The sequence below is a fragment of the Temnothorax curvispinosus genome, unplaced genomic scaffold (genome assembly GCF_003070985.1).
Source record: "Temnothorax curvispinosus isolate PA1 unplaced genomic scaffold, ASM307098v1 QBEX01000305.1, whole genome shotgun sequence".
Taxonomy (NCBI): Eukaryota; Metazoa; Arthropoda; class Insecta; order Hymenoptera; family Formicidae; genus Temnothorax; species Temnothorax curvispinosus.
In genome coordinates, this window is record NW_020210085.1 from 251,913 (window position 1) to 279,672 (window position 27,760).

At 35.3% G+C, this 27,760-nt stretch overlaps 4 protein-coding genes across 8 annotated transcripts in view; 3 read left to right on the plus strand and 1 right to left on the minus strand.

Annotated features, from left to right (window-relative positions):
* Nucleotides 1-13: 13 nt before the first annotated feature.
* On the plus strand, nt 14-15,525 carry LOC112452988 (voltage-dependent calcium channel subunit alpha-2/delta-3). 5 transcript variants are annotated; one of them, XM_025013499.1, is made up of 19 exons: nt 14-265; nt 1,005-1,191; nt 1,378-1,917; nt 1,998-2,405; nt 2,675-2,989; nt 4,127-4,180; nt 6,160-6,240; nt 6,869-6,943; nt 7,131-7,235; nt 7,435-7,506; nt 7,872-8,016; nt 9,316-9,382; nt 9,545-9,702; nt 9,838-9,973; nt 10,690-10,722; nt 11,831-12,105; nt 13,537-13,871; nt 14,380-14,631; nt 14,866-15,525. In XM_025013499.1, exons 1-19 carry the CDS (start codon nt 183-185, stop codon nt 15,253-15,255), a joined length of 3,711 nt encoding a protein of 1,236 aa, XP_024869267.1. In that variant the 5' UTR covers nt 14-182; the 3' UTR covers nt 15,256-15,525. The 5 variants fall into 5 exon arrangements, with proteins under 5 accessions (XP_024869267.1, XP_024869273.1, XP_024869281.1 ...); XM_025013505.1 differs by having other exon boundaries at nt 9,331-9,382; XM_025013513.1 differs by lacking the exon at nt 10,690-10,722 and having other exon boundaries at nt 15-265.
* A 2,590-nt stretch (nt 15,526-18,115) lies between these two features.
* Nucleotides 18,116-21,511, plus strand: LOC112452901 (histone deacetylase Rpd3-like). The gene is made up of 9 exons (XM_025013350.1): nt 18,116-18,326; nt 18,936-19,048; nt 19,174-19,291; nt 19,380-19,753; nt 19,862-20,009; nt 20,092-20,377; nt 20,478-20,706; nt 20,816-20,918; nt 21,003-21,511. The coding sequence occupies exons 1-9, from the start codon at nt 18,281-18,283 to the stop codon at nt 21,071-21,073; spliced, it is 1,488 nt and encodes a 495-aa protein (XP_024869118.1). The 5' UTR covers nt 18,116-18,280; the 3' UTR covers nt 21,074-21,511.
* A 247-nt stretch (nt 21,512-21,758) lies between these two features.
* Nucleotides 21,759-23,131, minus strand: LOC112452908 (peptide chain release factor 1-like, mitochondrial). The gene is made up of 2 exons (XM_025013359.1): nt 22,757-23,131; nt 21,759-22,682 (listed from the first exon to the last, which is right to left on the minus strand). The coding sequence occupies exons 1-2, from the start codon at nt 23,076-23,078 to the stop codon at nt 21,778-21,780; spliced, it is 1,227 nt and encodes a 408-aa protein (XP_024869127.1). The 5' UTR covers nt 23,079-23,131; the 3' UTR covers nt 21,759-21,777.
* A 1,856-nt stretch (nt 23,132-24,987) lies between these two features.
* LOC112452893 (probable peroxisomal acyl-coenzyme A oxidase 1) overlaps nt 24,988-27,760 on the plus strand; it is a 9,161-nt gene continuing 6,388 nt past the window's right edge. The window contains exon 1 of the mRNA XM_025013339.1: nt 24,988-25,105. Within this exon, the coding sequence (XP_024869107.1) occupies nt 24,988-25,105 (118 nt within the window). The remainder of the gene's footprint in view (nt 25,106-27,760) is intronic.

Sequence of the window (27,760 nt, forward strand, 5' to 3'; positions counted from 1 at the left end):
TGTCGTGAGTGAGTGCTCATACGACGACGACGACGACGACGATCGACGACGATCGACGTCGAATAGAACGACCGCGGGCATTCTTGATGTGAAACGCAAACTTCAATTTTATTTACCGTGTTCTCGCGCACGAACAACCCCTTAAGGAGCGGACCAAGGTGGCCAGCGGGTCAGGGAAAGTTATGAGGCCCTGCTTCATACCTGTCGTCGTCGTCCTGATCCTGATCGAGGCACTCGACCGTAGCGACAGCATCTCCCATAATATGTAAGTACAGACACCTCGTGGTCTGGCAAATCATCTGTCTGCCCTTTTGTTTCTTCTGATCTCTTGCAATGTTGTTTTATTTTTGAATTCTGCGGCAATAACACGAGCTCGATCACCTCACGTTCACATGGCGGTAATGAGGCGATAAAGTGATATTTAGGTCAACCGTGAAGGACTGTGTTTCTTGATGGAATCGTTGCGATGACGGCATGTCCTATAAAAGACTTTCGGAAATAAAAGAAAATTTTGCAGAAATTATTTGTCATTAATATTTGTTTCGCCAAGAATATCACAGCCACACGTTATTGTTGATGGTTGAACAAGAACTGAATTATTATGTACTTTTAGATTTATATGCACGCGGTATCTTTTTTCAGAGAAAGAATAACTTCTTTCGTTTATTCGTGGACAAGAGTTATGATTCGTTACTTCACTTTGAAGAATGGATTTCTTTCATGAATCAGATTACCATCGTTTCGTCAGATTGCTTATACTTACACAATGTTTTGTTACCTTGTGAACGAACAATTTTTATTTGCGCATTCTATTTATTAAAGTAGATATTATAAATTAATTATAATTATTGTTAAATCATTATGCTGACTTCGCGATAAGAAACTACAAAAAAAATAGTAAGACAATACAAATAAAATAGTAGTAAAACGAATGTCTTTATCCAGACTTCTTTATAGAAATCATTATCATTATTTTATGATTATTTTACTATTTCAATTGGCAGAGTGAAAGGATGGGCGGACAAGCTAGGATTCGAGCTCTCTCAGTTGGGAAAATTGGTGACGAACGTGGACAAGTTCGAGGACAGCTATAAGTCGGCGGACATCACGCCACGTGACGGAAGTGCTCTCGTCCGCGAGATCGCTAAGGACATCAAGGCTATGATGGAGTTGAAGATCTCGGCTATCAAGGTACGATTCTTCTATTTCATCTCATTTATATATGCTCAAGTTTTTAAGCTGCGCATGCAGTAATAACAACAGACAGTCTCGCTTCTTTATCATTATTTAACATATTGTTTCATTTGAATTTTGTAATTGCAAATTATAATTATTTAGGCATATAATTATTTAAGTGACTTTGCTTTTCCTTTTCAGAGGATAATGGACGTGGCTGAAACGTCGGCGCAATCATCCCCCGATGTTGATCCGCCGGAAACCTACGAGTTCATCAATACGAAGAACATCACCATCGACCTCGAGAAGAGTCTTCACTTTGGTGGCGACGTGAATCTCGATATGTCAGCGGTGCACGTGCCCACGAACGTGTATGAACGCGCTTCAAATGTCATCCGGGCGATTAAGTGGTCCGAGACGCTTGATCGCACTTTCATAAGCAATTACGAGCTGGACCCGTCATTGTCCTGGCAATACTTCGGCAGCGCGACCGGTTTCATGCGTCAATATCCTGCCATAAGTTGGCCCATGGAACAGGTGGATTTGTTCGACTGCAGAACGAGGAGCTGGTACATCGAAGCGGCTACTAGTCCGAAAGATATTCTCATCCTGATGGACACGTCCGGTAGTATGACCGGTATGCGGCGGGAGATCGCCAAGCATGTGATAAACAACATTCTTGACACTCTCGGTAACAATGATTTCGTCAACATCATTACATTCTCCAACGAGACTAAAGAGGTAAGAATCAACGGAAAGAGACAAAAAAAAATTAATTATTATATTAGTAAAATTATTAATTAATAACGACACGTTTACAGGTAGTGTCGTGCTTCAGTAATACCTTGGTCCAAGCTAATCTGGCGAATATACGAGAGTTGAAGCGAGCCATCTCGGATCTCAATACGGAGCAGATTGCCAACTTCTCTCTGGCTTTGACGACCGCTTTTCAATTGCTCGAAACATTCCGCGACGAGCAATTGAAGGGTGCTAGATGCAATCAAGCAATCATGCTAATCACCGACGGCGTACCATACAACTACAAGGAGATCTTTGAGGAGTATAACTGGAAGGGTCTGGACGACCCTTCGAAGGCCGATATGCCTGTCAGAGTATTTACCTATCTGATCGGTCGGGAGGTGGCGGATGTCCGGGAGGTGCAGTGGATGGCTTGCGCCAATAGAGGATACTACGTACATTTATGCACCCCGGCGGAAGTCAGAGAAGAGGTCAGTAGACCGAGATTGCTTTCAAATTCGATAAATATATAAAGACCTTAATCTCTAAAAATCTCATATTTGATAAAAACAATCGGCAAAAGGCGCTATTAATTGCTTTAATAGAAAGTCGTGATGCCAAATTTATAAATCATAAAAATTTGGGCATAGAAGATTATAATGAGCGAGAAATCTTTTCAAGGTATTTGAACGGATAGAATATCTGTCCAGATTATAACGACTTGGATAAAATTATTCGTTAAGCTTTTCGAATTTGCTAGGTGTTGAAATATGTGCCGGTGATGGCGAGGCCCTTGGTATTGGGCCGTACAGATCATCCGACCATCTGGACACCCGTCTACGCCGACGTGACGGATCCGAAAATGACCGACTGGATGTGGGAGCAGCACGAAAGTGAGGAGCAGAAGGAGCTTGTCTTCTGGTTTAACAGGAGAAAGAAGTACCCCAACATGGAGGAACAGGATCGGCGATACGTGAAGAAGCAGAAGCGGTGGTACGATCAGACCAGCGGGTTGCAAAAATACAAACTAATGACCTCGGTCAGCATGCCAGTGTTTGATCGACGTGAAAACGCGGTAAGATTTCTATTTGCCTGTTATTTTGCGAATAATGTCCAGTCGGCTGACAGAAGGTAGACAAAGGACAGTCTAAAGGTTTAATTAAGATCCCCTTACGTTTAGATAAAATGACAATTTTCTTCAGCAATCATTATCAAATATCATTCACTTTTTTCTTTCTGTTGTGTGCGCTTTCCAGGGATGGAAAAGTTATTTTTTTAAAGTAACTACAGTTACTAGCTGTTACTCATTTATCGTTACCGTTACCGTTACTTAAAAAGTAAAACGATTTGTTACTTTTTCCGTTACTTTATTAATGGTAAAACGCGATAACAGACTAAAAAGTTTACTTTTGTAATGTTTTTGTTAAAATATTAATAAAAGCAATAAAATTCTATATTTTAAATTGCGAGATCACAAAAAATTTAAAGAGAAAGGTTTTATAATATGTTCAAAATAAAAATAAAAAAATTTTAGTTTTTATTAAATTTATAAATACAGCCAAATTATACTTTTTTTGTACCCTTAATTATAAAAATTTTAACACGATTGAAAAAGCGCGTGGCTTCAAAGCTGGCCGGTATTTATAAAGTTTGTTCTTATATTAATTATACTTACTAATACGGTTCTGTGATTGCAGGTTTATGATACCTTAAAACTATTCTTATAAAGACGATCTTAAATATAACTACGAACTATGAATATCGATCGAAGACTGAAAATTGAATATACGAAAATTATATCATAAATAGATTCAAATATAAGAAGTAACGATAAAAGTAACTGTTAAATTTGTTACCGTTACTGAAAAAATGTAACCGCGTTACCGTTATAGTTACAAAAAGAAAAAAGTAACGCCATTACTAGACCGTTACAAAAAAAAGTAACTATAACGGTAACGGCGGCGTTACAATTAGTAACGCGTTACTTTCCAACCCTGGCGCTTTCACACGCTTTCACGTTCTCTTCGCAACATTTTTACAAATCCTCTGATGCGTAATCAACAATATCTTGAATGCGTAAATGTGATTTCTTCGTTGATACTAAAAAAAAAAAAAAAATGATAAACGAAATAAAAATCGCGAAATTCGCGAATCCTTGAGGTATATACTCACGCTGCACTTGCTTTGGTTTTAAGTTCCTCTTTGTCCACAGAACATCACAAGGCAGGTGCTGGTGAACGAATACTGGGTGACAGAAACAAGAGAGGTTGGCAGCTAAAACAAAAAAACTCAAGCAACATTGTTCTATGATGCATATATATAGTACATCCTGTATCTTTATCTTTCGTTTTCGTGCGATCGATCTACGACCTACGACCTACGACCTCATCTTCGCTATCAGCCTTAATTGCCATTTAACGGATCTTAATTTATTACTCATTAGACTCATGAACCTTTGAAGAATATTTACTTTGAAAAAATACTATTTAAATAACATTGCACGTATTCTAAATTTTCTTGTCTCTATTAAGAAAGGAACATCTTAATCTATTACATGCACCTTTCAATTTATTAAGTGTATGAAAAATATATGTGTATGAAAATCGCGATGTAAATGATGCTGGAACAAGGTCGTAGACACACGCATAGATCTCTTTTAGGTCCACATTCGACTCTCTGATATCTTATGTTGATCTCGTAACGTTAGTTACTGGAATTATTTCAAGTCATTAGGTAGGTTTAGGTACGTTAGTCTACCCTGTGTCCTGTCAAGACGAGTAGAAAAAAGGCAAAGTTCTGCCCGCCTGTTGGATTGCGTACGACGAAAAATAATATCCTCGTAAAGATTGATTCGTAGAGATCGTTCTGCAGTGACTACTATATATATATATATATGATGAAAGAGAAAAATATTAACTGAAGGAGCAAGCGAATGGACTTCATCCAAAGAAAAGAAACCTCGTTAATAAAATTTGAATTTATTTTGAAGAAAATCAAATTTAAAGATATTACATGGATAATGATTTACTTTACATAACGATAATAATAATTACTTTTCCCAGGCACTTGCTTCTTTTATTACGAGTAACAGCAGGCACGCACGTACACAAATAATATAAATTTTGGCAGTTTATTGAGTGCTAGATTTCATTAGTCAGAAACATTACATTAGTCAGAGACAGTAGATCTAACTCAAGCGACGACCTCTCAAAATTATCTTAATTAGTCTCGCATACAAGCATATCACACTCCTGTAGAATTCGAATTGAACTAAAAAAAAATTTTGCCTATTATGTGCCACTTATGATCGGTATTATTTCTATAACATTATTGCATAACATACATAAAAATAAAATATCCTGTTAGGTTGTTTTCTATTATTATAAATGGAGAAGAGAAAGAAAGAAAGGTCGTCACTTCGAAAGAACGGAGGTAATTGTTACTTGAACTAACACTTAGGGTAGCCTGCGTCCGATGTTGTTAATTAATTATAGAGAAAATTTTTTGTTTAATTATTATAGAGTTTTTATTGTGTATCGCTATTATTATTATTATTATTATTATTATTATTATTATTATTATTATTATTACACACATTGAAAGTAGTTGAGCTAGTTATTGAGTCTAATCGCAAGAAATTTACACTCTCTTATTGCTCGTCCCTCTCGCGCGCACTTTTACACATTTCCAAAATAAAAACATTATTTTGCAAATACAATTTTAATATTGACGTGACTTTTTGTAACTTGGATATATTTTCCAGTCTATTTCTCATTCTCTGCAACATAGCAGATATTTATTCTGTTTCGCTAAACATCCATTTTATTGAACAAGACTTTGCAGTAACTATTCCACTATAGAATATGCAACATTTAATTATCACACTAATAACTCGGACAAATGTTCTTATTTAATATTTTTGTTTTTCCCAAAAATATTATATGGATATCGTGACATACTTTTTGAAAATTATCTCAGGATCATGCTCATCATTGTATACACGCGAGAGGTGATTATGTCTCACACATATGGTTTTTTGATATACCAAAACGTGTTTATGTAGACGAACTCATTGTGATAGAACGTTGTTGGAGAAGGTAGATGCGCTTCTGGTTATGCGACTTGAGATGATGATAATTCGTAATTTATTTCGACATAATAACGTTGTCATGATATGATAGAGACGTCACGCAATGCGACATAATGTAAGTTCCCTAATTAACGTATCGGTAATTGTCTGCGCAGACGATGATTGCCAATCTCCTTGGTGTCGCTGGCACGGACGTATCGATCGAAGAAATCCAGAAATTGATGATTCCACACATGGTGAGCAATATTGTTACTTATATATCTTTTACGTTTTATTTTGCAAAAAGTGACAAATAATTTTTCATCATCAGCAACTATGAATAACAATAATTAAACAATTGTATGAGTATCAATATGTTTAACGTGCAAAATATAATGATCCATACAGTTAAAATCTATAATTTGTTTAATTAATTAAAAATTAAAACAAGAATTAATTAAAATTAATTAAAACTATAATATACAAGACTATTAATGCAAACGTTAAAATTAATTGGAAATTATTTTTACTTTTATTTGTTCCTCTTTAATTTTTAGCGCTTGATTGGTGATTCTTATTGATATAGATTAGAAAGTTGAGGAATTACATAAATATGATCTATTACGAATATTATATGACACGATGATATACAATACGATACTAACAATAAGATAATAGATGAGATATTTGTATGAGGGATTAAATAGTAAATATCCCTCTTTGGATATCGTATACGACGACTCTATTAAGAAGAGTGACACGAAACTGCTATTAATATTCATTATAGCTTTTATGATGCCGACAGTGCATCAATTGACGGCATGGCAAATGCAAATCATGATATAATATACGATCTTCTCTTTCTTTTTCTCTCCGTGGGAGCAGCTCGGCGTCAACGGTTATGCCTTTATCGTGACCAACAATGGTTTCATCCTGATTCATCCCGATCTTCGACCAGTGGTAAAACGCTCTTTAAATTATATTATCATATTTTAACTCTTTTCGCGCGCGCATGCTTGTATTGTATCTCGATTTGACGTTTATGTTACGTGAAATTGCGAAAATTTTAATATCGGTATTGAATTTTCGACGTAACGCGATAAAAATATATGAATAAGCAATAAAAATATATGTGTTATAAAAATAGTTCCAGGGTATTTTAAAGCCGGCATACAATAGCGTCGATATGGCAGAAGTTGAGCTAGTGGATAACGATAAGGGCCCCAGAGATTTCGCCAACGGACTCATTGTGGTAAATAAATAAAAAGACTAGTAAAAAATTTTTTTGATTAAACTGACAGATTTTAGCGAATAAAAAAATTATTTACGTAATAGAAAGTTGTAGAACGTCAATGACACGCTGTCGAAGTTTGAGCAACTTTTACTGTCGTTAAAATTTATATGTACATTTAATAAATAATTACATAAGAGTCTGTTGCATTTTTCTGCAGATGCGTAACAAAGTGGTGAATCAGACAACTGGTAATTCGATCCTTTACACAAAGTATCATTACGATGACATGGTGAGTACATTGTCACAATATTTAACGACAAATATCCATAAATGTGCAATTTATGAGAATATAATTTTTGTAGTTGCGATTAAAAAGCTTTCCTAATATTTTCGTTATCTGCAGAGAGAAACAATATAAAAGAAAATAATAAATGATAGTTTGATATTTTTAAGGCTTTATGCTTTTTTATTATATTATATATTTTTTTATTATTTTATCACTCGAATCATTCACTTTATAGGGTTCATATTCACGTGTTTCTACGTAAACACGTATGATCTTTTGCATTCCCAAAGAAATAAGAATTTTTTAATAAAATTTTTTCTAAACTGGTCTATTAATTTATTTTAATTGATGTATTTTTATCGCTTTAGAAACGTGTCGGCAGAGTAAAGAGAAAATACGATTACATGGGAATAACGGACACTCCATTCACAGTAGTGGTCAGTTTGCCCGAGCACGATTCTGAAAATTACCGCGTGCACGCTATCGAGGAGATACATCGATCTCACGCTAAAGGTACGCATTTTAATTCTAGCAAACTATCTCGCAGCGACGAAAGCTTCCAATAATATAATATTATCGGATTACTAGTGCAATTACTTGGATTCTTTTTAATGGCATATATTTTCCATTTTTAAAATGCCAGCAGTTGTCCGAAATTATTTCACGCAGAATGTTGAGGATTGTTATTTAAACTTATTATTCTAAACTATCGATTTTAAAGTACTTTGAGAAATGAATCGATTTATCAAAAATGCAAACGAATTGATAATAAAACTCGAAACTCCCAAGAACGCGACTCAAGTTAGAAGATGACGTGGTCAGAACAAATCGAATAGATGGTGAAGAAGTTTGGCGATTCAATAACGCGACTATGGAAATCTCGAAAGTCGGCACAAGCAATTGTTAAAGTTGCCTGTTCAAATATAATTCCGGCTTTTTATGTAAGTTAGGCATATGACGGCATATGTCTGGCAAGCCGCAAAGTTTCGCTGTTAAGTGCCACTCGGTACACAGTTTGGAGTCGAGGAGATATTCGCGAACGAGTTTTGTGTTGTATCGATTGTGAAATTCATGTCTCCAGACGCTTCGTATAGACCTAAAGTTCCTGATAGGAAAGTTTACTTCCGCTGAACAAAGTTACATCTCATAAATATTTTTGTGTTAACGCTACGTAAATTTCTACGAAAGATCACATCTAAAATTCAATTAATATTAAGTTTCTTGCTATAAAGTATATATAAACAAAGTATTATAAACAACTTTTTATTTATGTATTGATGTAATACTGGATGATAAACATAAAATGGTCTTTCATCAATTGAGAATCGTAGTCGATATTACTTTTCTAAGGTAATTGTACCAATGCCTGGACACGTACGTATGTCTGGACATTTTTATCATTTTAGTCCTTAAATAAGTTATAACGCGAATTAAATTCAAAGAATCAAAGATAAAAATATTTTTCTTGTATTATATTTTTATCTTTGATTTCAATTCGCATTATACATATTTAAAAACTAAAATGATAAAGATGTCCAGACATAGGTCGCGGCATTGGTACATTTACCTTAATTGTTAATCCGGTTTTTGCGACTACAGATTAATACTTTTATTCATGACAAAAGCACAATTGGTGTAAAATTATTTTTCTACCGCATTAAAATTTTTAACTTATTGAAATGATAACAATTTCAATTTCTGCTTCGGACGTTAAACTAAACTAATATCTTTTTCCTTCTAACTTAATTATCGAGGCTTTCGTCGCTGACTTCGATCTCCTATGTCAAATTTGAACGAATTGAACTATTGTAGGGAAAAACGTGACAGATTACTTTGCGGGTAGTAACTGGCGGGTGCACCCCGATTGGATGTATTGCAAGTAAGTGCCGAATGGCTCTCACAATTCTGGTTCACAAATAGTTTCTTCCTTTTAACTGCATTAAAATGAAATTGATATGTAGCTAAGAAAAAATAGGCCTATAAGCTAATGGGATGCGACAATTCTATGCATCTATTTATATAAACGTATTGTAAACGTTAGGTATCACTACGAGGGTGAACACAGGTTCAATTCCTCGGAGTTGCAGCTCCTACATTTTCTGGAGCGTACCCGCCTACCAGGCTGGAAGTGGATCGACTTGAAGCAACGATCCCCACCGCCGGAACACACCGCTGCGAGTCCTAGTCATAACTCTCTTCGTAAGTCCACGATCTCTTGAGTTACTTATGCGGCCTCTTGTTATATGTTTATTGTTATGTTTAGCATTACATTTAACAAAAATATTTTTAGCGCTATTAATTTTAATAGCATTGACATTTTTTTGTGTTCAATAGCTAATTCCTACAAGGCCGACAGGAACTCGTACTATTGCGACAGGAATCTGCTGCTCAGTCTGGTATACGATGCTAAGGCAACCGAGTGGTTCGCCCAGCAAATCCCACCGAATCCCAGCACCAAGGATCCAACAGAGTGAGTATAATTTCGATTTATTAGCCGACGTAAAAGAGTGCTTTACACAGCATGACTAGACTAATTGGAAAAACGAACGAATTTTCCTTTTCCCTATTATTCGCATTAGTGCGCGATTAATCGGTCGAATTTTCTAACTACTTGAGTAATTTTTAATTACTCAAGTTTTATAAATGTTTTACATTGCTTTTACATACATATAATCTGTAATTAACGGTAATATCACGCTTGCATTAAAATTACTGTTGTTTTATCTGCATAATGATCATAGTTTCTAAAAAAAAAGAGCTATCTCGATCAGAATTATAATAAAAACTTGATAGAATCAAATTCCGCATTCATCGCATTTAATATTAAACAGTAACCTGATTAATGACGATCCATTAGAAACAACAAAATATTTTTATAAAGATAAAATATAAAAAATAAAATATAAATGTAAAATAAATAAAGAGAGAACGATTAATCGCTACTCGACGCATCTTTAGGACGGAGACATCGCTCTTTCTCTACCATTATTTCCTTATCAGAATTTAAACTTACACGCGCTCATTTTTATACACAAAATACTCCGTCCCGTGTTCTATTTTATTTCACTATTTTATGCACAGTTTTTTCTTTCCATTTCTCTGTCTCGTTTTTCTTGTTTTTCTATGAGGATAGAAAGTTCACCTGTTCCTTTTGACTAATGTACTTACCACTTTGACGCCATGCAGACCTTTAGCTAGGCTGATGAATCAGATGACCAGGTAACGCCATCACAACGCACCTTACATTTTTAGAAAGTAACGAATTAACTCTCAACCGTTCGTGCCGTACATTATAATGCGAGTGTTAACTCTTCCTATCTTGCTCTTTTCTTCTTAGCTCTATCTTTCCCTCTCTCTTTTTCTCTTTTACAGAATACATCCGTTCAAGAGTTTTTTTTTCACTTCGCTCTATTTTTCACTTTCCATTAAAGAATTGCGTTTATCTTCTTTCTGGTTGTATTAAAGTACAAAAATTCTCGAATTTTACAGAAAAATTGGTAGAATCGTATTTTTCACGATTTCTCTTCTCTTAAGTTTATTAATTACTACCTTTCTTTATAAAGTACTTGCTAATAATTTTTTCTTATGTCGCGCTATATGTATAATCTTGTTTTTTTTTCCTACTTTCTGCTTCTTTCTTCTTGCTCTCTTATTTTTTCATCTTTCGACATCTTAAGGTCGGCGCAAAAATTAGCTTGCAAGTCGTAGCCGTCGTAGGGCAATTGTCATCTTTCAGGAGCAAAAGCCTGAAAAGGAGGAATGCTTCGCGAGTGATACTGCGAAAGCAAGAGGATTTTCCCGATTTGATTGACTCTTCGATAATAGTATTTTCCAAAGTATTATTCGTTCGTTTGCGCCATTCTACATTAAAAAGGCAATTAATCCTTTCTTTGATAGTCGAATCTTTTGCAATATAATCTTATTTTTTATTTAATTAACGAATTAACCCAATAATCAACGAGATAGTAGATAGATTTATATATATATATTATGATACAATGATAAAACATCATGTTTTATTTTTAGTAACAATATAACTCGTCTGGTAATCATTTGTGTTTGTGAAATCGAAGCAAGATGATAGTTGCGATATGATTTCTTGTCCTTCTTGACTCGAACTTATCTTTCAAATTAAATCCCAAGTATATGGCGCAAAGGAGCTGCGAGCTTACGTATGAATTTTGGAGATCTGTATAACTTGTATATGTAGTTGTGCATAACGAGTGTATACATCTTAAATAATGACTCCTGTATAAAAGTGCAAGTAAACGCCAGCTCGAGTCGCGGACGATCCGAATTGCTATTTCTGAAGTGTCTTCTCTCGTAGGCAGCAGTTCAAACAACGCTTCGGGGTGGTCCTGGCGTTTATGGCCACGCATAGCGGACTGACCAGGTGGCAAGATATTCTCCCATTAGATGAGGGTACGCTGCCGGAGGATCATTTCAGTAACCTGTATCCTCATGCTATTGATGAAGTATGGTATAAGCGAGCGGTCGAGCAGTACTACGTAGACCCAGACAGTTTCGTTTTTTCCGTGCCGATCGATGATGAAGGTGCCGACAACACAACTCTAGTCACTGCCAGCCGTGCTGTATTTATCAGTAAGTCAATATTTAAATCGTTATCAAAGTAGAAAGAAAACATCTATGTTGAATCAAGGAGAGCCTTAATTAAGACTTATTTGTCTTGTCTGCTTTCTTTAATATTAATAGTCCCAGATAAAAAAATCATCCAAAATTACATAGAATCAATAATTTATTAGATCCATATTTGAAACATTAAATAAAAATAATTACCACAAATTATTTCCAATATTCGTGTAAATTTAATGGTCTTTTGACATCAGACTTCAGTGAAACGGAAGGACTTATGTTAACTTTGTTGTAATTTAATAATAATTCAAATAACATATATATATATATATATATATATGGTAAGAGAACAGGTTATTTATTTAATTAAAATAAAATGTTTATTTTATTTTAATCCTTGCCTTGCAACTTAGGATGACTTCCGGTTTACAATTTGTAATACATTTTACATTTTCATTTAATTTCTGTATATCTTTACATTGCAAAACAGAGCTAAATTAAATAAAGTAAAATCTTGAATCTATATTTATATTAAACAAAATATTTTAAGAACAAAAACAGTACAAAATATTAATATCATAGAATCTAAATCTCTCCCCTTTAATATTCTCTATTTGATCTCTTCTCCTGTCCTTCTCTCTCTATCCTATCTACTCTCTTTTTCCACCCCTTTCCTTAGGATTCTTAATGTCTCTATCATTTTTATTAATTCTAAGACCTTTTCTTTCCTATAAATTCTTCTAATCGCATTTCATTCTTTGTCGCTTCGCACTCCTTTAGAATATGGAACATGCTCTTTGCCTCTACTACCTGCCCATATTCTGCATTTCCTGTCTTTCCTCTCTCTCCAGTACTAGTTTTCATTTCTACATATATCTACCCGCAGTAAGCAAATTGATAGCATTTTGTCGGTAGATTGACATCAACTGCGTCCGCATTCAGCTTATAAGTTCTGTTAGCAGAGTCTGCTAACATAATCAGACAGCAGATTGGTAGGAGAAACCGCGCAGATAGAGTCTACTGATGTGATAACAGTTTCTGTTATACTTCTGTTGACGTTCTGCTGACATCATGTGATATATCAGAACCGGTATCAAATCTGTAGTCTATCTGCCGACAAAATTTGTAATAGATACTTGGCAAGATCTGCTTTCGACAGACTTGGCTGTTTGGGTATAGCTATTAAACTTCTATCCTTCATTTTCTTCTTTCCTCTTTCAAGTATTTTTGATAATTCGTCTGTTGTTCTTATAGTTATTCTTATATATTCTTATAGTTATTATATCTAGACTCGTTTATTTTCAGCTGCCTTTCCTCCTTTTCTCTCTGTTATCTTCACGAAATACATAGCTATACCGTTTGGGTCTTCTGCCTTTCTTTCGTTCCTCAACTGCTTCGGAGAAAACATAGGTTATTAAATCTGTAAAAACAAATTTGCAGAAAAGAAGGCGCCAGCTGTAGTGGTCGGCTTCCAATTCCAGCACACTGCCTTGCAAGCGCTTCTCCAGAATATAACGTTTAATTGTGACGGTAATTGCGATGGTAATAAGCACTGCGGCGACGTCTGGGCATGTTATCTTATTGACAATAACGGCTACATAATCGCTGCCGGAGACAAGACGAGCAACGCCGGTAAATTTTTCGGCGATGTCAGAGGTCCGATAATGAGCAGCTTAGTCAAAGATGGTGTTTTTGAGAGAATAAGGATCTTTGATTATCAGGCGGTATGCTTCAAGAGTCCGCCAACCAACAACGCCGGCAACATTCTTCTCACTGTGAGCACTTTCAATTGCAATAATAATAACACTGTACAACACGCCCCATAATTTCTCAAATATTTTTGCTGGGGGGCTGAATCACCCACACAGTGTCGTAACTAGTCTGCGTTACGCCCGGTGCGAGCTTAACATTTTATGCCCCTCCCCCCTTCTAAATACCTTTAATTAAAAAATTGTACTTCTAAACTAAAAAAAAAAACGTTTATTTGCTTTACATAGAATTAATTTTTTTATTTTTTAATTTTCTTAGATTATATTTATTTTTATTATCATTTATTATATAATTATTAACATAATTAACAATAAAGACTTTTTTATTCGACCTAACTATCATTATAATCGTTATAATTAATTGACCAAAACCAATGATCATGTTGTCATGACGATTATAATGATATAGCCACCAGGTCGAAAAAAAAGTTTTTACTATTATAATCATCGTTGCCACGATTATAATCATTGCCAATATATAGTCAATTAAAAATAGCAAAATGTCATGTTGCAGCCATGGAAGCATTTCCTGAGAGCATTGTCGTGGATGGTTGGTCAAGCCGCTTGGGCTTGGGCGAAGATGGGCATATTGGAATCTGATGACGCGGAAGTGTATAGCTACGTTAGCGACGATGAATCAGCCGTTCACGAGGATTATCACGAGGGCGACGACAAACTTCCGCCGCTTGAGCCAAATTACGAGAGATTATACTTTGACCGAACTGTTGTAATGAACCGTACACGCCCGGAAGTTTGCGATCAAGAGGTAAACTTGATTTTAAAAGATATATATAATACATACTATATCATAACTACAAACATAACTAAAATTACAGATTTTAATTACATTTAGACTAGATATAATTTTATTGCAGAAAAATTGATTGGTAGCTTTCCTAGCAATTAGAGTATTTCTAGATAGGCTATTTTAAAATAGACTATTTTGATCCTAATTTTCATTTTATGGATACTTTTTAATATTTACGCATTGAATCTACAGGTGTACTTGTATCTACGCAACGTCTCGTTCAATGCATTCGATAAAGACGTGGATGAAAATTGCGAGCAGCGATGGTATATGGTGCAGCCGGTGACTAATACCAGCATGTTGTTGGTAGTGGTAAACAACAACTGTGGCGAAACAAAGTTCCCGACACTCAGCATTAACCCCGAGGAAGTGATCTACGAGAATAACACGCTAGTCTGCCAAAAGGCGCTTGCCGGCCTTGAGCGAGAGCGACCAGAGTCCTGTATACGGTGGCATTCTCGCGAGAGCGAGATCACGGAGCATCAGTGTGGCTTGGCTACAAGCACCAGATCGAACCTGTTCCTCTTGATGTTGTTGCTAATGTGCGCGCTAGCCGGAAAAAGTACCTTCCTCCTCGGCTAAGATCGAGATCTGATTTCACAGCCAACAGTTGGTGTCAAAAACTAGTCAATGAAATTCACGATATGCCGCGAATTGAACGGACTTTCACCCGATGGAGCGTATATGTGGATAATTGTACATCCAGTTGTCTCGTCCGACGACCAGGATTGCTACATAGAGCGCATATTTGAACGATTTTCCATCTGATTATTCGTTAATTTCTCTAATTTATGTAAATTGTTTTTTCCTGCGAGTTAGGATTCATGTAATATTATATTTGATTTGAAAACAGGGAAAAAAAGAATGAGTGGAGAATTTATTAGTAAGAGAGAAATAATGAAAGTAAATTAATTCTTTTTCTCTTTTCAAAGTAATTTGTATATTAATTAAATTTCTTGATTCTCTTCAAGCATATATTATTCCTAATGAGCGCTTTGAGATATTCTGTACTCTCTACCTCTTGTTACTGCGATCTCGTTAAGTATACTGTAAATGCGAACGCATTTGTTCTACGTCGAGTTGTTCTAGACGAATTTGATGTGCTATCCGATCCTGCCCGGTACATCCAGTTTCTACGCGATCAATCAAATGTGGCGAACGCAATCGATATCAAAATGCTAAGATACAAAATTGTCTTTCATCGTCATCGATCGCCAAATCAGATTAGATAACCAGAATTAAATGCACTTAGCGTTAGGATCGTTCGCTAACACATTTTCGGTCATGAAACAGAGAAACAAGTGCGATTCGATGAGTGATTTTTCTAGATGCATTTTATTATATTATAAAGAAGATCGAGTTTAAAAAGTCGACAGGAGTCTGTCTTTTAAATTAGATTAGATTCAATTTCAGGTAAATTCCTGTGTCAATTCCTTTTAATCTCTATCCATCTTTCTTTCAATACTTTGCACTCGTATCGAATATAAGCGATTGGATCCTTTAGTAGGCAAAACGAGAAATGAAAAAAGATATTAAGTCTTAATACGTAATGAAGTTGCATACATTTGCAACGTATTTTCGTATTGTATAAGTAAACGATAGATATCAGGATATGTCTCAAATATGAGTAACTGTCTGGAGGCACTTCTAGCACCTAGTATTTGACGTCAAAATGGTCGAGATTTCTTTTTCTGCAATTTTCCAAAATATGTGTCTAGTATTATTAACAGAATCTTTTTTTTTTTTGCAATCAGGAAACCAATTTTCTTTTGCTGAATATCAGGATGCGTTCCAGGGATCAGTAAGACAAATAAATGTCTCAATCCACTTTGACATTTTCATCATACGTAGATAGAATAATTAAATGGTAGGCGAGAGATAAAGAGAGAGAGAGAGAGAGAGAGAGCTCCAGATATTCTAGAATCGATCTAGACAGTTTAAATGCTAACTCGTTGAGACGTAGATTTTTCTAGTTGTCGGAGCAGGGTCGCGTACTCACACATGTGCATGTTCACAAATACACTACGATACATTCGCATACGCGCTTTGTACATTATAAACCGACGGCGACGCGGAGCGGCGACGAGTCGATCGACATTTACAGAAGATTACGAGACGTTAATTTTGTATATCGCTGTACTATACTGTGAGATGTGTGTATGTGTGTAAACAAGTGTGTGCCTTTGGACACGCGGTTAAGCAAAGAGAAAAAGAAAAGAAAAAAAAAAGAAGAGGAATACGAGATCTTGTTGTATGTTTATCGAATAAATCACCGAACGTTCTATATATTATATATTACCGCTGAACTCCGGCTCTCGGATAGTGGCCTCGTCGCGAGAACGAGTTCCGTTCAGAGAACGGGGGATGTTGTTTGTATTACATAGAGTTTATTACAATTTGCTATGTACAACGGCTTGCCTATGTAAAACGAGGACGTTTTCGTATCAAAATGACAACTTTTCAAGAGAAGACTCTCTCCTCTAGACTTTACTTAAACCTCAATTATTATCTCGCTATTCCTAGTGGAGCCTTTTCGCATGAACACTTGTACCCTCCTAGTGGAAAAATGTCTCAGAATGTTTCATATTATTAATGAGAATTTCTATAAAAATTTTCAGATTTTCTTAAAATACTCAGAGAATTTTTCAGACTTTTGTATACGCGAATCGGAACGTTTTCAAGAAAAACTCAGACAAAATAAGAATAAAATATTATTTGCCAATATATCTTTGTAGAAATATGAAAAAATCTGTGCAATTTATCAGAAATTTTCATACATACGCGGATACTGAAATATTCCGAAAATCTTCATCCAATTATATATCTCCAAAAGTATTTGAGAAATTATATATTTTTTTTCAGAATGTTTTATAAGCCTCAATTCTTACAACATTTTTGAGAAAATATGAGAAATTTTTTCACGAGGGTCTGTCCTATTTTCCATAGCTTCTCTGCCGCCTCTCCGTTCTGCACTCCTTGAGATTGTTATAAGAAATCAATTCAGTGACAAAATCTATGGATCTGTTTTTTATTGCTGAACTGGCTGCACTAGTTCAGAGTTTATCTTTTTCCTACCAATGTGGAGTAAAAAAGATAAACTCTGAACTAATACAGCCAGTTCAGCAATAGAAAGCAGACCCTATAACAATCTCGATTGCAGTTCTAATATTTTTCTTCTTCATCAGTCATATATATCTTATATCGATTAATATCGTGTAATATTGATATTTGTTAATTGTAACCTTAATTTTTTTATTACATTAATTATGTCATTAATTTTTTTTAATCTTAAAAAAATCAATAATGAAAAGTATTCACGATTTGAATTTAGCGCTCTTTACCACGTTATCACCATGGTTATCACGTGATCGATTTTAGTTCCGACTCAGGTGTCGCTGAAACTCGCGTTTTTCAAAGGGGGGAGTTTTCCCCTGCTGCCCTGCTCCTGCTCTCGGCCATTAGGGTGCAAGCGAATCGAAGTGAATTCGAACACACGCAGTCAGTCCAATAGTTACCAGTACAAGCACTACAAGCCACTGCCCATGGTCTTCGTGTAATTCCGCACCAAGTGTTTTATCCGATTTTAACCTGAGCCAAGCCCGTAGAAATGGCCATGCAGCCGTTCAAGAAACGCGTTTGCTACTACTATGATAGTAAGTATCGAGAAAGCCATTGTAAAACCACGTAGAGACATACATTGATGGAAGCTTGTCGAGTTGCGTTTGCACCACTTACACTCATGCACCGCCTCTGTTTGATCTGGCTCGATATTTGGCCGCTGATCAGCCCATTTTCCGCTTAATCGACGGTAAATACGAAGTATTGGACGAAGCACTATTGTTTCAGCACAGTAAACCAAGATTTGCATGCTCGTTACGTACGATGATACGATTTTTACGTCGTTAAGCCGACAGACTCTCAGCTGTGCTATCGCACGACCGTAGCGTCAGTCGGTCTTGGTTACATAGTTATCACGTACCCAAGAAACTCTGGCATTATCGTGTTCCTACGATAAACTTTGATGCAGTTATTTTTTTCGATATTTCTTACGTCCCCCAGAGATATTTTCTGTGTTAAATCGATAATTCGACCAACGCAGTGGAAATTAGTACGGTTTTTGTAGAAAATTACGAGAGATTCTCAAATGTGCCCCGGTATACTGTAGTCTTCACTGAAACACATCAATTGATGATAATGACAAATTTGAGGTTTTTTTACATACTGCCTTGATTTATTTAGATATGTGTTTTCAATTTGTCCAGGTGATATCGGGAATTATTATTATGGCCAAGGACATCCTATGAAGCCGCATCGTATAAGGATGACGCACAATCTACTCTTGAACTATGGTCTTTACAGGAAGATGGAGATATATGTAAGAACTTTTTAATGATTATCTCCCATTGTATATTCATCTTTCATTTATTTACAGTTTTTTATCAAAATACATTTAGTTGGAATATGGTTATTATAAACCATTTATGTTTTATCATTGTCTAGCGACCACATAAAGCTACAGCAGAAGAAATGACAAAATTCCATAGTGATGATTACATCAGATTTCTTAGATCAATACGCCCAGACAACATGGCAGAATACAACAAGCAAATGCAACGATGTAAGATGTTATTGTCGAATAGTAATGGTTATGTTTGATTGAAATTTATGTTTCGAAACGTTAATATTCCTTCTTTTATGGGTGATAGTTAACGTTGGAGAAGACTGCCCTGTTTTCGATGGCTTGTACGAATTTTGTCAATTATCAGCTGGTGGATCTGTAGCTGCTGCTGTAAAGCTCAACAAGCAAGCCTCGGAAATCTGCATCAATTGGGGCGGTGGCTTACATCATGCAAAAAAGAGCGAAGCTTCTGGCTTTTGCTATGTAAATGATATTGTGCTTGGAATTTTGGAATTGCTCAAATATCATCAGAGAGTCTTGTACATCGACATCGACGTTCATCATGGCGATGGTGTAGAGGAAGCTTTTTACACAACGGATAGAGTGATGACGGTCTCATTTCACAAGTACGGCGAGTATTTCCCTGGAACGGGAGATCTTCGCGATATAGGAGCAGGAAAGGTAAAAAAAATGTATTAAAATATAACAATATTCATAATTTCACTTATTTATCTAAGAAATATCTCTAAAGCATTATTAATAAACGCGATTTTTTCTCATTATTAACAGGGAAAGTACTATGCAGTTAATATACCTTTGAGAGATGGTATGGATGATGAAAGCTACGAATCAATATTCGTTCCTATCATCTCTAAAGTGATGGAGACATTTCAACCCTCTGCTGTTGTTTTACAGTGTGGTGCAGACTCCCTGACAGGTAAGCATTTTTTTCCTCAAAAGAACCTACTTATATCACAATAAAATTGCACAACTTTTAATGCAAATATTAATCAATGCAGGTGACCGATTAGGATGCTTCAATTTAACTGTGAGGGGTCACGGCAAATGCGTAGAGTTTGTGAAGAGATATAATTTACCTTTTCTGATGGTGGGAGGTGGTGGTTATACCATCAGAAATGTATCCAGATGTTGGACATATGAGACATCGGTGGCTCTCGGAAGTGAAATCGCTAACGAGCTTCCATACAACGATTACTTTGAATATTTCGGCCCTGATTTTAAACTACATATTAGTCCTTCAAATATGACAAATCAAAATACTCCTGAATATCTCGACAAAATTAAGTAAGCTCCGATTTCCACTTTTGTGTGTAGTTTATTTCTCTGTTACTTTTATATATATTATGAATAAACAGTAATTCATAATCGCTTTTAATAATCATAGAACGAGGCTGTTTGAAAACCTGAGAATGCTACCTCATGCACCTGGTGTACAAGTTCAGGCAATACCAGAGGATGGTGCCATTATTGATGATGCGGAAATTGAAGAAAAGATTAAGCTCGATGAGAGACTGCCCCAACGTGATTTAGATAAGAGGATACAACGTGAGAACGAGTACAGCGATAGTGAAGATGAAGGTGAAGGTGGGCGAAGAGATAACAGATTGTACAAGGTAATAATCTTTATACTAATCTGTCTGATACTTAATCACTTCTTTTAAAAATGCATTATGGAAGGCATAATGTAGATATTGCGAGCTTTGACATTTTTTTATGTTAAAGGGGTCTACGAAGCGATTACGTTTGGAAAAAGGTCAAGAAATGGATATGCGTCTTATGAACATTAATCTAAAGAAAGAAGACGATGTAAAATCAGATGTGAAAGGTATTAAGATCATTTTTAATTTTATTTTCTGAAGTTAATATTCAAACAATTATAATAATTATATAAATATTTCTGTTTAACTAGAAAATGAAAAGGATGAGAAAGTAAATTTCATGAATGACGAAACAAAGAAAGAGGGTGGGATGAACCTCTGATAAGTACTTCAAAACTCGCATATCTGCACAAGTACAAAAGTCCCTATTTAAAAATTAAGTATAAATAAGTTTAGATTATTTAAATAAAGGAATAATAGAATTTTTTTGTGGGATCATTATCGTGCTACATGCTGAGAAGCCTCTTGAGATATAGAAGTATCATATGTCAAGTGTGTGCAATCTACTTAGGCCTGGCCGAAGACAAGGCATATATGGAATCCAAATATAAAAGAAGTATGCATATATCCAGTGATGAGGGCCTTTTCATAATTTTTATGAGTTAAGAGTTAAGAAAAAGAATCGATCCAGAGACGAAATTATGAACGTATGGATTTTGTATATTACTGTATTTGTACTTTTGTATTTAATGAGACATTTAAAGTTGCTTTATAGTCATTAAGATACGTAATTAAGATAAAAAATAAATACAAAATCTTATATGTTTATTAACAAATATTCGGCAGACATATACATATATATAACTTTTACACATACATGTATGAATGTTTGTATAAAAGTTATTAAATCTGCGTTACTACCAAAGTGAAAGATGATTATATATCTCCGTCATCAAACTCAATGAGAATGTGTTATATATACATATATATTCAATTATAATTATGCTGTACAATAACTTGCCTATATAAAGTGAACCTTATATACAATCTTTTGTATCAAAATGATAATTTTAGAAAAGACTAGCATCACTTTGATCGCGTCTCAAGCTTTTTGACTATTTCGAGCAGAGTTTTCATCCGTACATGATTATATAATTTGTCCTCCAATTCCTCTAGAGCCGCTCCACCCTGCATAAATTCCGGCAAGTTGTAGAGAGTCCCATTCTGACCCAGTCTGTGATCGGTCACGCGATCCTGATTATAATTGTACGTTCTAATCTTTTCGTTCCTGTATCCCATTCCCATTTGCTTTTGGCGCAACTCGCTCGTGAATGACGATTGCTTGTTCAATTGCTGCTCGTACAGGATACTCCTCAGTTTGTTCATAGCCATCTTTTTATTCTTATCTTGCGATCTGTCTACCTGACAGGTAACGCTCAGCCCGCTTGGCAGATGCGTTACCCTCACCGCGGAATCGGTGGTGTTTACATGTTGACCACCTGCGCCGGACGCTCTTTTTGTCTCTACTTTCAAATCTTTCTCATTGATCGCAATCTGTATCTCCGATGGCACCGGCAAAATTGCAACCGAGGCGGTACTGGTATGTACTCGGCCCATTCTTTCCGTGGCTGGGACCCGCTGGACTCGGTGTACACCACCCTCGTGTTGAAACTTGTCAGCTTGATCGCCAGATATCATAATACTGGCATGCCTAATGCCCTTGTTATCGCTTATCTCTATGTCGATCACCTCGTAATCCAAACCTAGATACTTGGCGTAGCCTATGTACATATCATACAAGTCCTTGGCGAACAGCATTGCTTCCTGGCCACCGACACCCGCCGTTATTTCGACAATGATGTTGTCGTACGAATCTTTGTACATGTTTCCCAATATTATGTTCAATAATCTCTCGTCAAGTTCATTTAGTTGCTCATTGTACAACGCTTCTTCCTCCTCTGCTAATTTTTTCATCTCTATATCCTGCTGTCCTACAAAAAGAAATTTATCGTTACAAATTGTGTCGATTGTCGTAACGAGTATAAGCTATAAGCACTCAGTTTACCTAAATCATGCAAATTCTGAATATTTTCTATGAGCTGCACTCTTTTGCTCAATAAACCACCGGAAGCATTTAAATCGACAAAATCGATTAAGTTATTGTTCCTCCAAGATTTGTTTTTGTACTCGTTCGCGAGATAATCTAAAAACTTTTTAGTTCTATCGTCCAAAATATTCGGTTTTGCCTGTGCATTGCAAAAGTTTCTCGAACTCCAAATCAAGTTGGTCAACGACCAAGCGTGCAGTTCGTGAAACTTTATCCGATTTGCGAGCTTCGGGTATCGCCAATAATTGTCGAATTTGCATCTTCGTATTAGCAGAGACATTCTGCAAGTCTCATCTGAATAACTGTCCCTTATTCACCTTATTGGTTAAAATGAAGAGCACACATATGCGAGATTGTGAGATAAATAAATCGCCCAGTTGCTCCATCTAGCTCCTCTCTTTTAAATATTTATATTTGGAGTTGGAAATTTGGAAACATATTACCGTAGATAATTTTAAAATAATCGGAGATGAAGATAAGATGATGAAAATCCGTAAATTCGTCTTAGATCTTAGATGAGATAAAGATGATAAATTTATCTAGATATCGCGATAATATTTAGATAATTTTGTGTTTATGAGACTATTTATAAAAATTTATAAAAAGAATTACGCAGATTATAAAAGGAATATTAAAACTTACAATTTTATTTTAAGTTTTTATTTCTCAAAAATAAAAGTTTTTCGAATGTTTTGTCTAATAAATTGGTTACTTTACATCGATTTGTTTTACACACGGTCTTGTAAGACCGTAGTTTTACAACATGTTAAGCAATTATACCTAACAGCAGTAAGATAAAATTTCTTTTGCACTTTATTAAACTTACTAAAATATATTTAAACTACTTCTGCGACTGCATTTTGATATGTCATACTTTTGCTCTTTCTTCAAATGTTTCTTTCAATTTTCACAGATTTTCCGTTATTATTCTAAATTATCTAAGAAACTAAACGTGGTAGAGCAAAACGGTTTATAAATTCAGATTCAGTAATCCAAAATTTATAAGGATTCGAATATCTATACTCGAGATCTGATCCCAGTTAATTTTGAAAAATTTTTTTTGTGATCCTCTGTGTTATTTCTGAAAGTATCAGAGAAATTTTATGTACTTTTTAAAGAATTGTTCACAATAAGTCCCAATTCTTACATAATTCTTAGAAAATGTGAGAAATTTTTTATCATGGGAAATAGCTGTTTTTACACAACTTTATACGTATAATGTTCTGGAATCTAATTTTATTTAAACGGCGGTAAAGAAATATTAGCAGAAAAAATGAAAGTCTTGCTATCTTAATTAAATAATTTTTAGACAAGATGATGATTTTTCATCTAACAATAAGATGCATGAAGATGAATATACTTTGGGCGCGTTCGCGGAGCGCACTTAGCACTATTTGCTTAGTCTATCTTCGTTTTATATCTAATGAGCGAACTAACTAGCATGTCGCTCAAAGTTCAAATTTCAGCAAGTTCTACAAGATCGACCGTTGTTAATATTTTATCGGAAGGAGAAAAAAAGAATATGAGAGAGAAATTCATAGAGATCGATTTCGATATCGAAAAAAGATATAAAAATTGAGAAAGAAGTATTTTATGATTGCAATAGTACGATCGACTGTAATTGATCCATTTCTTATTGCTTACGGCTTAAGATACCTATGTCTCTAAAATACATACTTTTTAATATGAAATATTCGCTTCGATTTCTAATATAGTTAAAAAATATTTATTCGATTTTCTATTTTTTCTGTTTACATTTTTTCTATTCAATATTTTCATATCGAACGTGATTCGAATATTCGACAATTTCGAATATCGATAAACATCTCTAGATGGCGGTACTGATCATGTCAATTGCTGTGCGCGTGCGCTCTCCGATTTGGCTCTGAAATTACATCAAAAGCGCCGACGGAGTCGACGGAGGTACGGATGATCGCACCACCGTATATACGGCATACGCTCCAGTGGCGACCAGTGGCGGCCAGTGGTGCGTGGTGGTAGTGGTAGTGCATCTGTCATCAATTCTGATTGCGAGTTACGACGACGTGATCGCGTGGGAGTCGGGAGAATCGGCCGGTACGTAGCAGTGGGCAACTGGGCAGTTCGCGGCCAACAACACTCGGTCGTTACTCGGCAGATGCTCTGGAACGTGGTGACAAGCTCTTCCCTCCGGTCTCAACTAGCGAACGATGGTGACGATCAACGCGGATCTGCGGCGCGAGCGCGAGAGATGCAGCTTCGATCCCATGGAGCTGACGGGTTTCTGGGACGGCGGCGCGGAGAAGACGTCGCATCGGCGCGAGCTAGGTTCGTTGTCATTTAATTCGCACGCGCGTTGCGGACGTTGCGGTTGCGGTCATCATGCGCTTAGCTCTCGCATCAGCGTGGAGCGTGGAACGTGGAGCAAAGCAAGGACTCACTGCGCTCTCTCTCTCTCCCTCTCGCCTCTTCCCTCTGCCGCGAGAAGCTGCGCGAAATGTCAACGCCCAACTCAATCGCTCTGTTTTTCTGTTTATCAACTATTACTCACTTCGTGATAAGGGAGCTGGATCTTACGTATCAATTAACTCCCGCCTCGCGTCTATTTATCTCGTAGAAGTTGGATTCATGTTACATTTATTCTCGCGTTGATATGTTACTTGTTGTGCGCGTTACTTGTCCCGACGCATTTTTTATTTACCACAGGAAAAAGCAAGAAGGATAAACACGTAACTTGATTGTAACTGGATGTAACTGAACAGCGGTCAATTTTATCTTGAAACGAAACAGGAAGGAACGTCGTTATCGTAAATTACGAGGAATAATTCTCTTTTAAAAACTACTCCGTTTATGATGGATTTTTTTATGGATAGAAAGGCGTGTACAACTTTCTATGGTTTTCTAGGAATTAGTAGGTAAAAGTGTGAAAGGCGCAAAAGTTTATACCTTACCGAGCACTCGTTCGATTTCTCGCAATTGAATATGGGCATTATACTTTTTCAATGTATTTTCACACTAAAAAAAAATATTTAGATAAAAAAAATTATTTATTTAGATTGTGGCCAAGAGCTTATTTACTTAATATAACACATATATTTATTTAGAAAATTAGATATTTTTACTTAAATTAAATAAAAATATTTAATTCTAAATAAATATTTTTTTTGATCTAAATATTTGTTTCTCAGTGCATGCGTGATAATATTCTTCCTAATAATATTAATAACAGTTTTTATATAACAATTATAAATTTTTATAATTGTTTTATGAAGACGTATTCTGCCACATGTGCTGTTACAAATATCTCCAAGCATATTCGATACTTGACGTGATTATAAGATAAATAATTACGTAATTATATAAAACATTAGAAATAGATCTGGCAAGCTAATGCCATCGGCAAAAATTTCTTCAAGACTCCCGTCTTCATTTCTTCGGACAATTAAGTACGTCATAATTTTGCATTTACTTTTTATCACAACTCAAAAATATATTTACGTTTGCAAATATGATAGATACGATAATCGGACGTTAGCGAATATGTCGTGTAAACGTGAGAAAACACCTATAAATATGCTTCGTCATCGGCAAGAACTTTTTTTCTCATCATTCTTCTTCTCCCTGCAATTAATATCTTGTTCTCCACAATCTTTGTTCGCGCTTTACTACGGTCTTACGCATAAATGTACATCTCAGCCAAGTTAGCCTCCTGATATAAAATATATGATATAAAATATATTTATGAAATAAGGGATCCAATTTTTGCTCGTTTACGTTTTTTATTCTTAAGGCTCCTGTTCACTCACCATTATACTATCTCAGATTGTGACGTCAGAAGCGAGAAAATATATACAAAAAAAAATTCTCGCTAAATATATTAAAATGGAAATATGTTTCAATTATAAAGCAACACTTACACTTACTCGATAGAACCGACTTGTAAAATATACCGAAAATTTATCTTTTTATTTCGGAATAAAATGATATGTCATTAGCTGTGAACTAGCTTATTTCGTTTCTGGTTAGGCATTATTTATTTTTAGATATATGGTTATTAAGGAGGTTGGTTGCTTAAATCAATAAATATTGACCAATTATATTTTAATAATTCGGCAATTGACCAATGTGATGTGGTTATTTGACCAAATAACTGTCAAGATGAAAAATGAAAGAAGACAGGTTAAAAAGATAGAATGCATGTCACGTTAATTTTATGGCTATTTAGTGATTATTACAGCCAAAGGAAAGTGTTCGGTTATATTTTATATAAATATGCTGAATCGTTTACAGTTGCGTTTTATGGATATATTTTTTTATTTCAACGTAAAACCGAAAAAACTTTTGCCATGCGATTTCTCGCTTCTGACGTTATCAATCAAGTATAGAAGCGGCGAGTGAGCAGGAGCCTAAAGAATTAATGAAATAAAAGGAGAGTGAGTTTTTGGTAAGTTTTACAAATCGGTTCTATCGATTGTAAGTGTTGTTTTATTAAAACTTATTTCCATTTTAATATATTTAGCAAGAATTTTACTGCATATTTTCTCGCTTCTGATGTCACACAATCTAAGATAGTAGTGAATATCTTTATGTATTCTTTTTTGCTACTTACGTCAAAGTAAACGCACGTAACTGTTTTCGTATTGTCTTGTAAGTTGTAATTAAAGGCTATCAGATAATTTTTCAGCCGTGTTAACGAGTCATTTACATAGTCATGCATGTTAATTTTTTACGTCATTTATTTACGTAGCCATGTTAACATTTGTTGGCTGCACGCAATATTATTTACTTCAATATTGTTTTCAGTAAAAATGTATAATAGCGATAAGAATTATTATTGTTGTCGTCAATCAGTTTGTCGAGTGTTTTGTATTGTACAAAGACGTGAGAATAAGAATATCATTTAAATGTAAATAAGAATATCAGTTTTTTCCTCATTGACAGTCATTTGTCTAATTAATTCTGATAATATTTTATCATGTTTTG

What these genes read in the sequence shown, in the direction of transcription:
- LOC112452988 (XM_025013499.1), top strand. Translation starts at nt 183, where the DNA reads ATGAGGCCCTGCTTCATACCTGTCGTCGTCGTCCTGATCCTGATCGAG. An exon ending in CGGCGGAAGTCAGAGAAGAG is followed by an intron (nt 2,406 to 2,674) that starts GTCAGTAGACCG and finishes CGAATTTGCTAG; the next exon opens with GTGTTGAAATATGTGCCGGT. An exon ending in AGCACCAAGGATCCAACAGA is followed by an intron (nt 9,974 to 10,689) that starts GTGAGTATAATT and finishes GACGCCATGCAG; the next exon opens with ACCTTTAGCTAGGCTGATGA.
- LOC112452908 (XM_025013359.1), bottom strand. Translation starts at nt 23,078, where the DNA reads ATGTCTCTGCTAATACGAAGATGCAAATTCGACAATTATTGGCGATAC. An exon ending in TCAGAATTTGCATGATTTAG is followed by an intron (nt 22,683 to 22,756) that starts GTAAACTGAGTG and finishes TTCTTTTTGTAG; the next exon opens with GACAGCAGGATATAGAGATG.
- LOC112452901 (XM_025013350.1), top strand. Translation starts at nt 18,281, where the DNA reads ATGGCCATGCAGCCGTTCAAGAAACGCGTTTGCTACTACTATGATA. An exon ending in GAATATCTCGACAAAATTAA is followed by an intron (nt 20,378 to 20,477) that starts GTAAGCTCCGAT and finishes TAATAATCATAG; the next exon opens with AACGAGGCTGTTTGAAAACC. An exon ending in GAGATAACAGATTGTACAAG is followed by an intron (nt 20,707 to 20,815) that starts GTAATAATCTTT and finishes TTTATGTTAAAG; the next exon opens with GGGTCTACGAAGCGATTACG.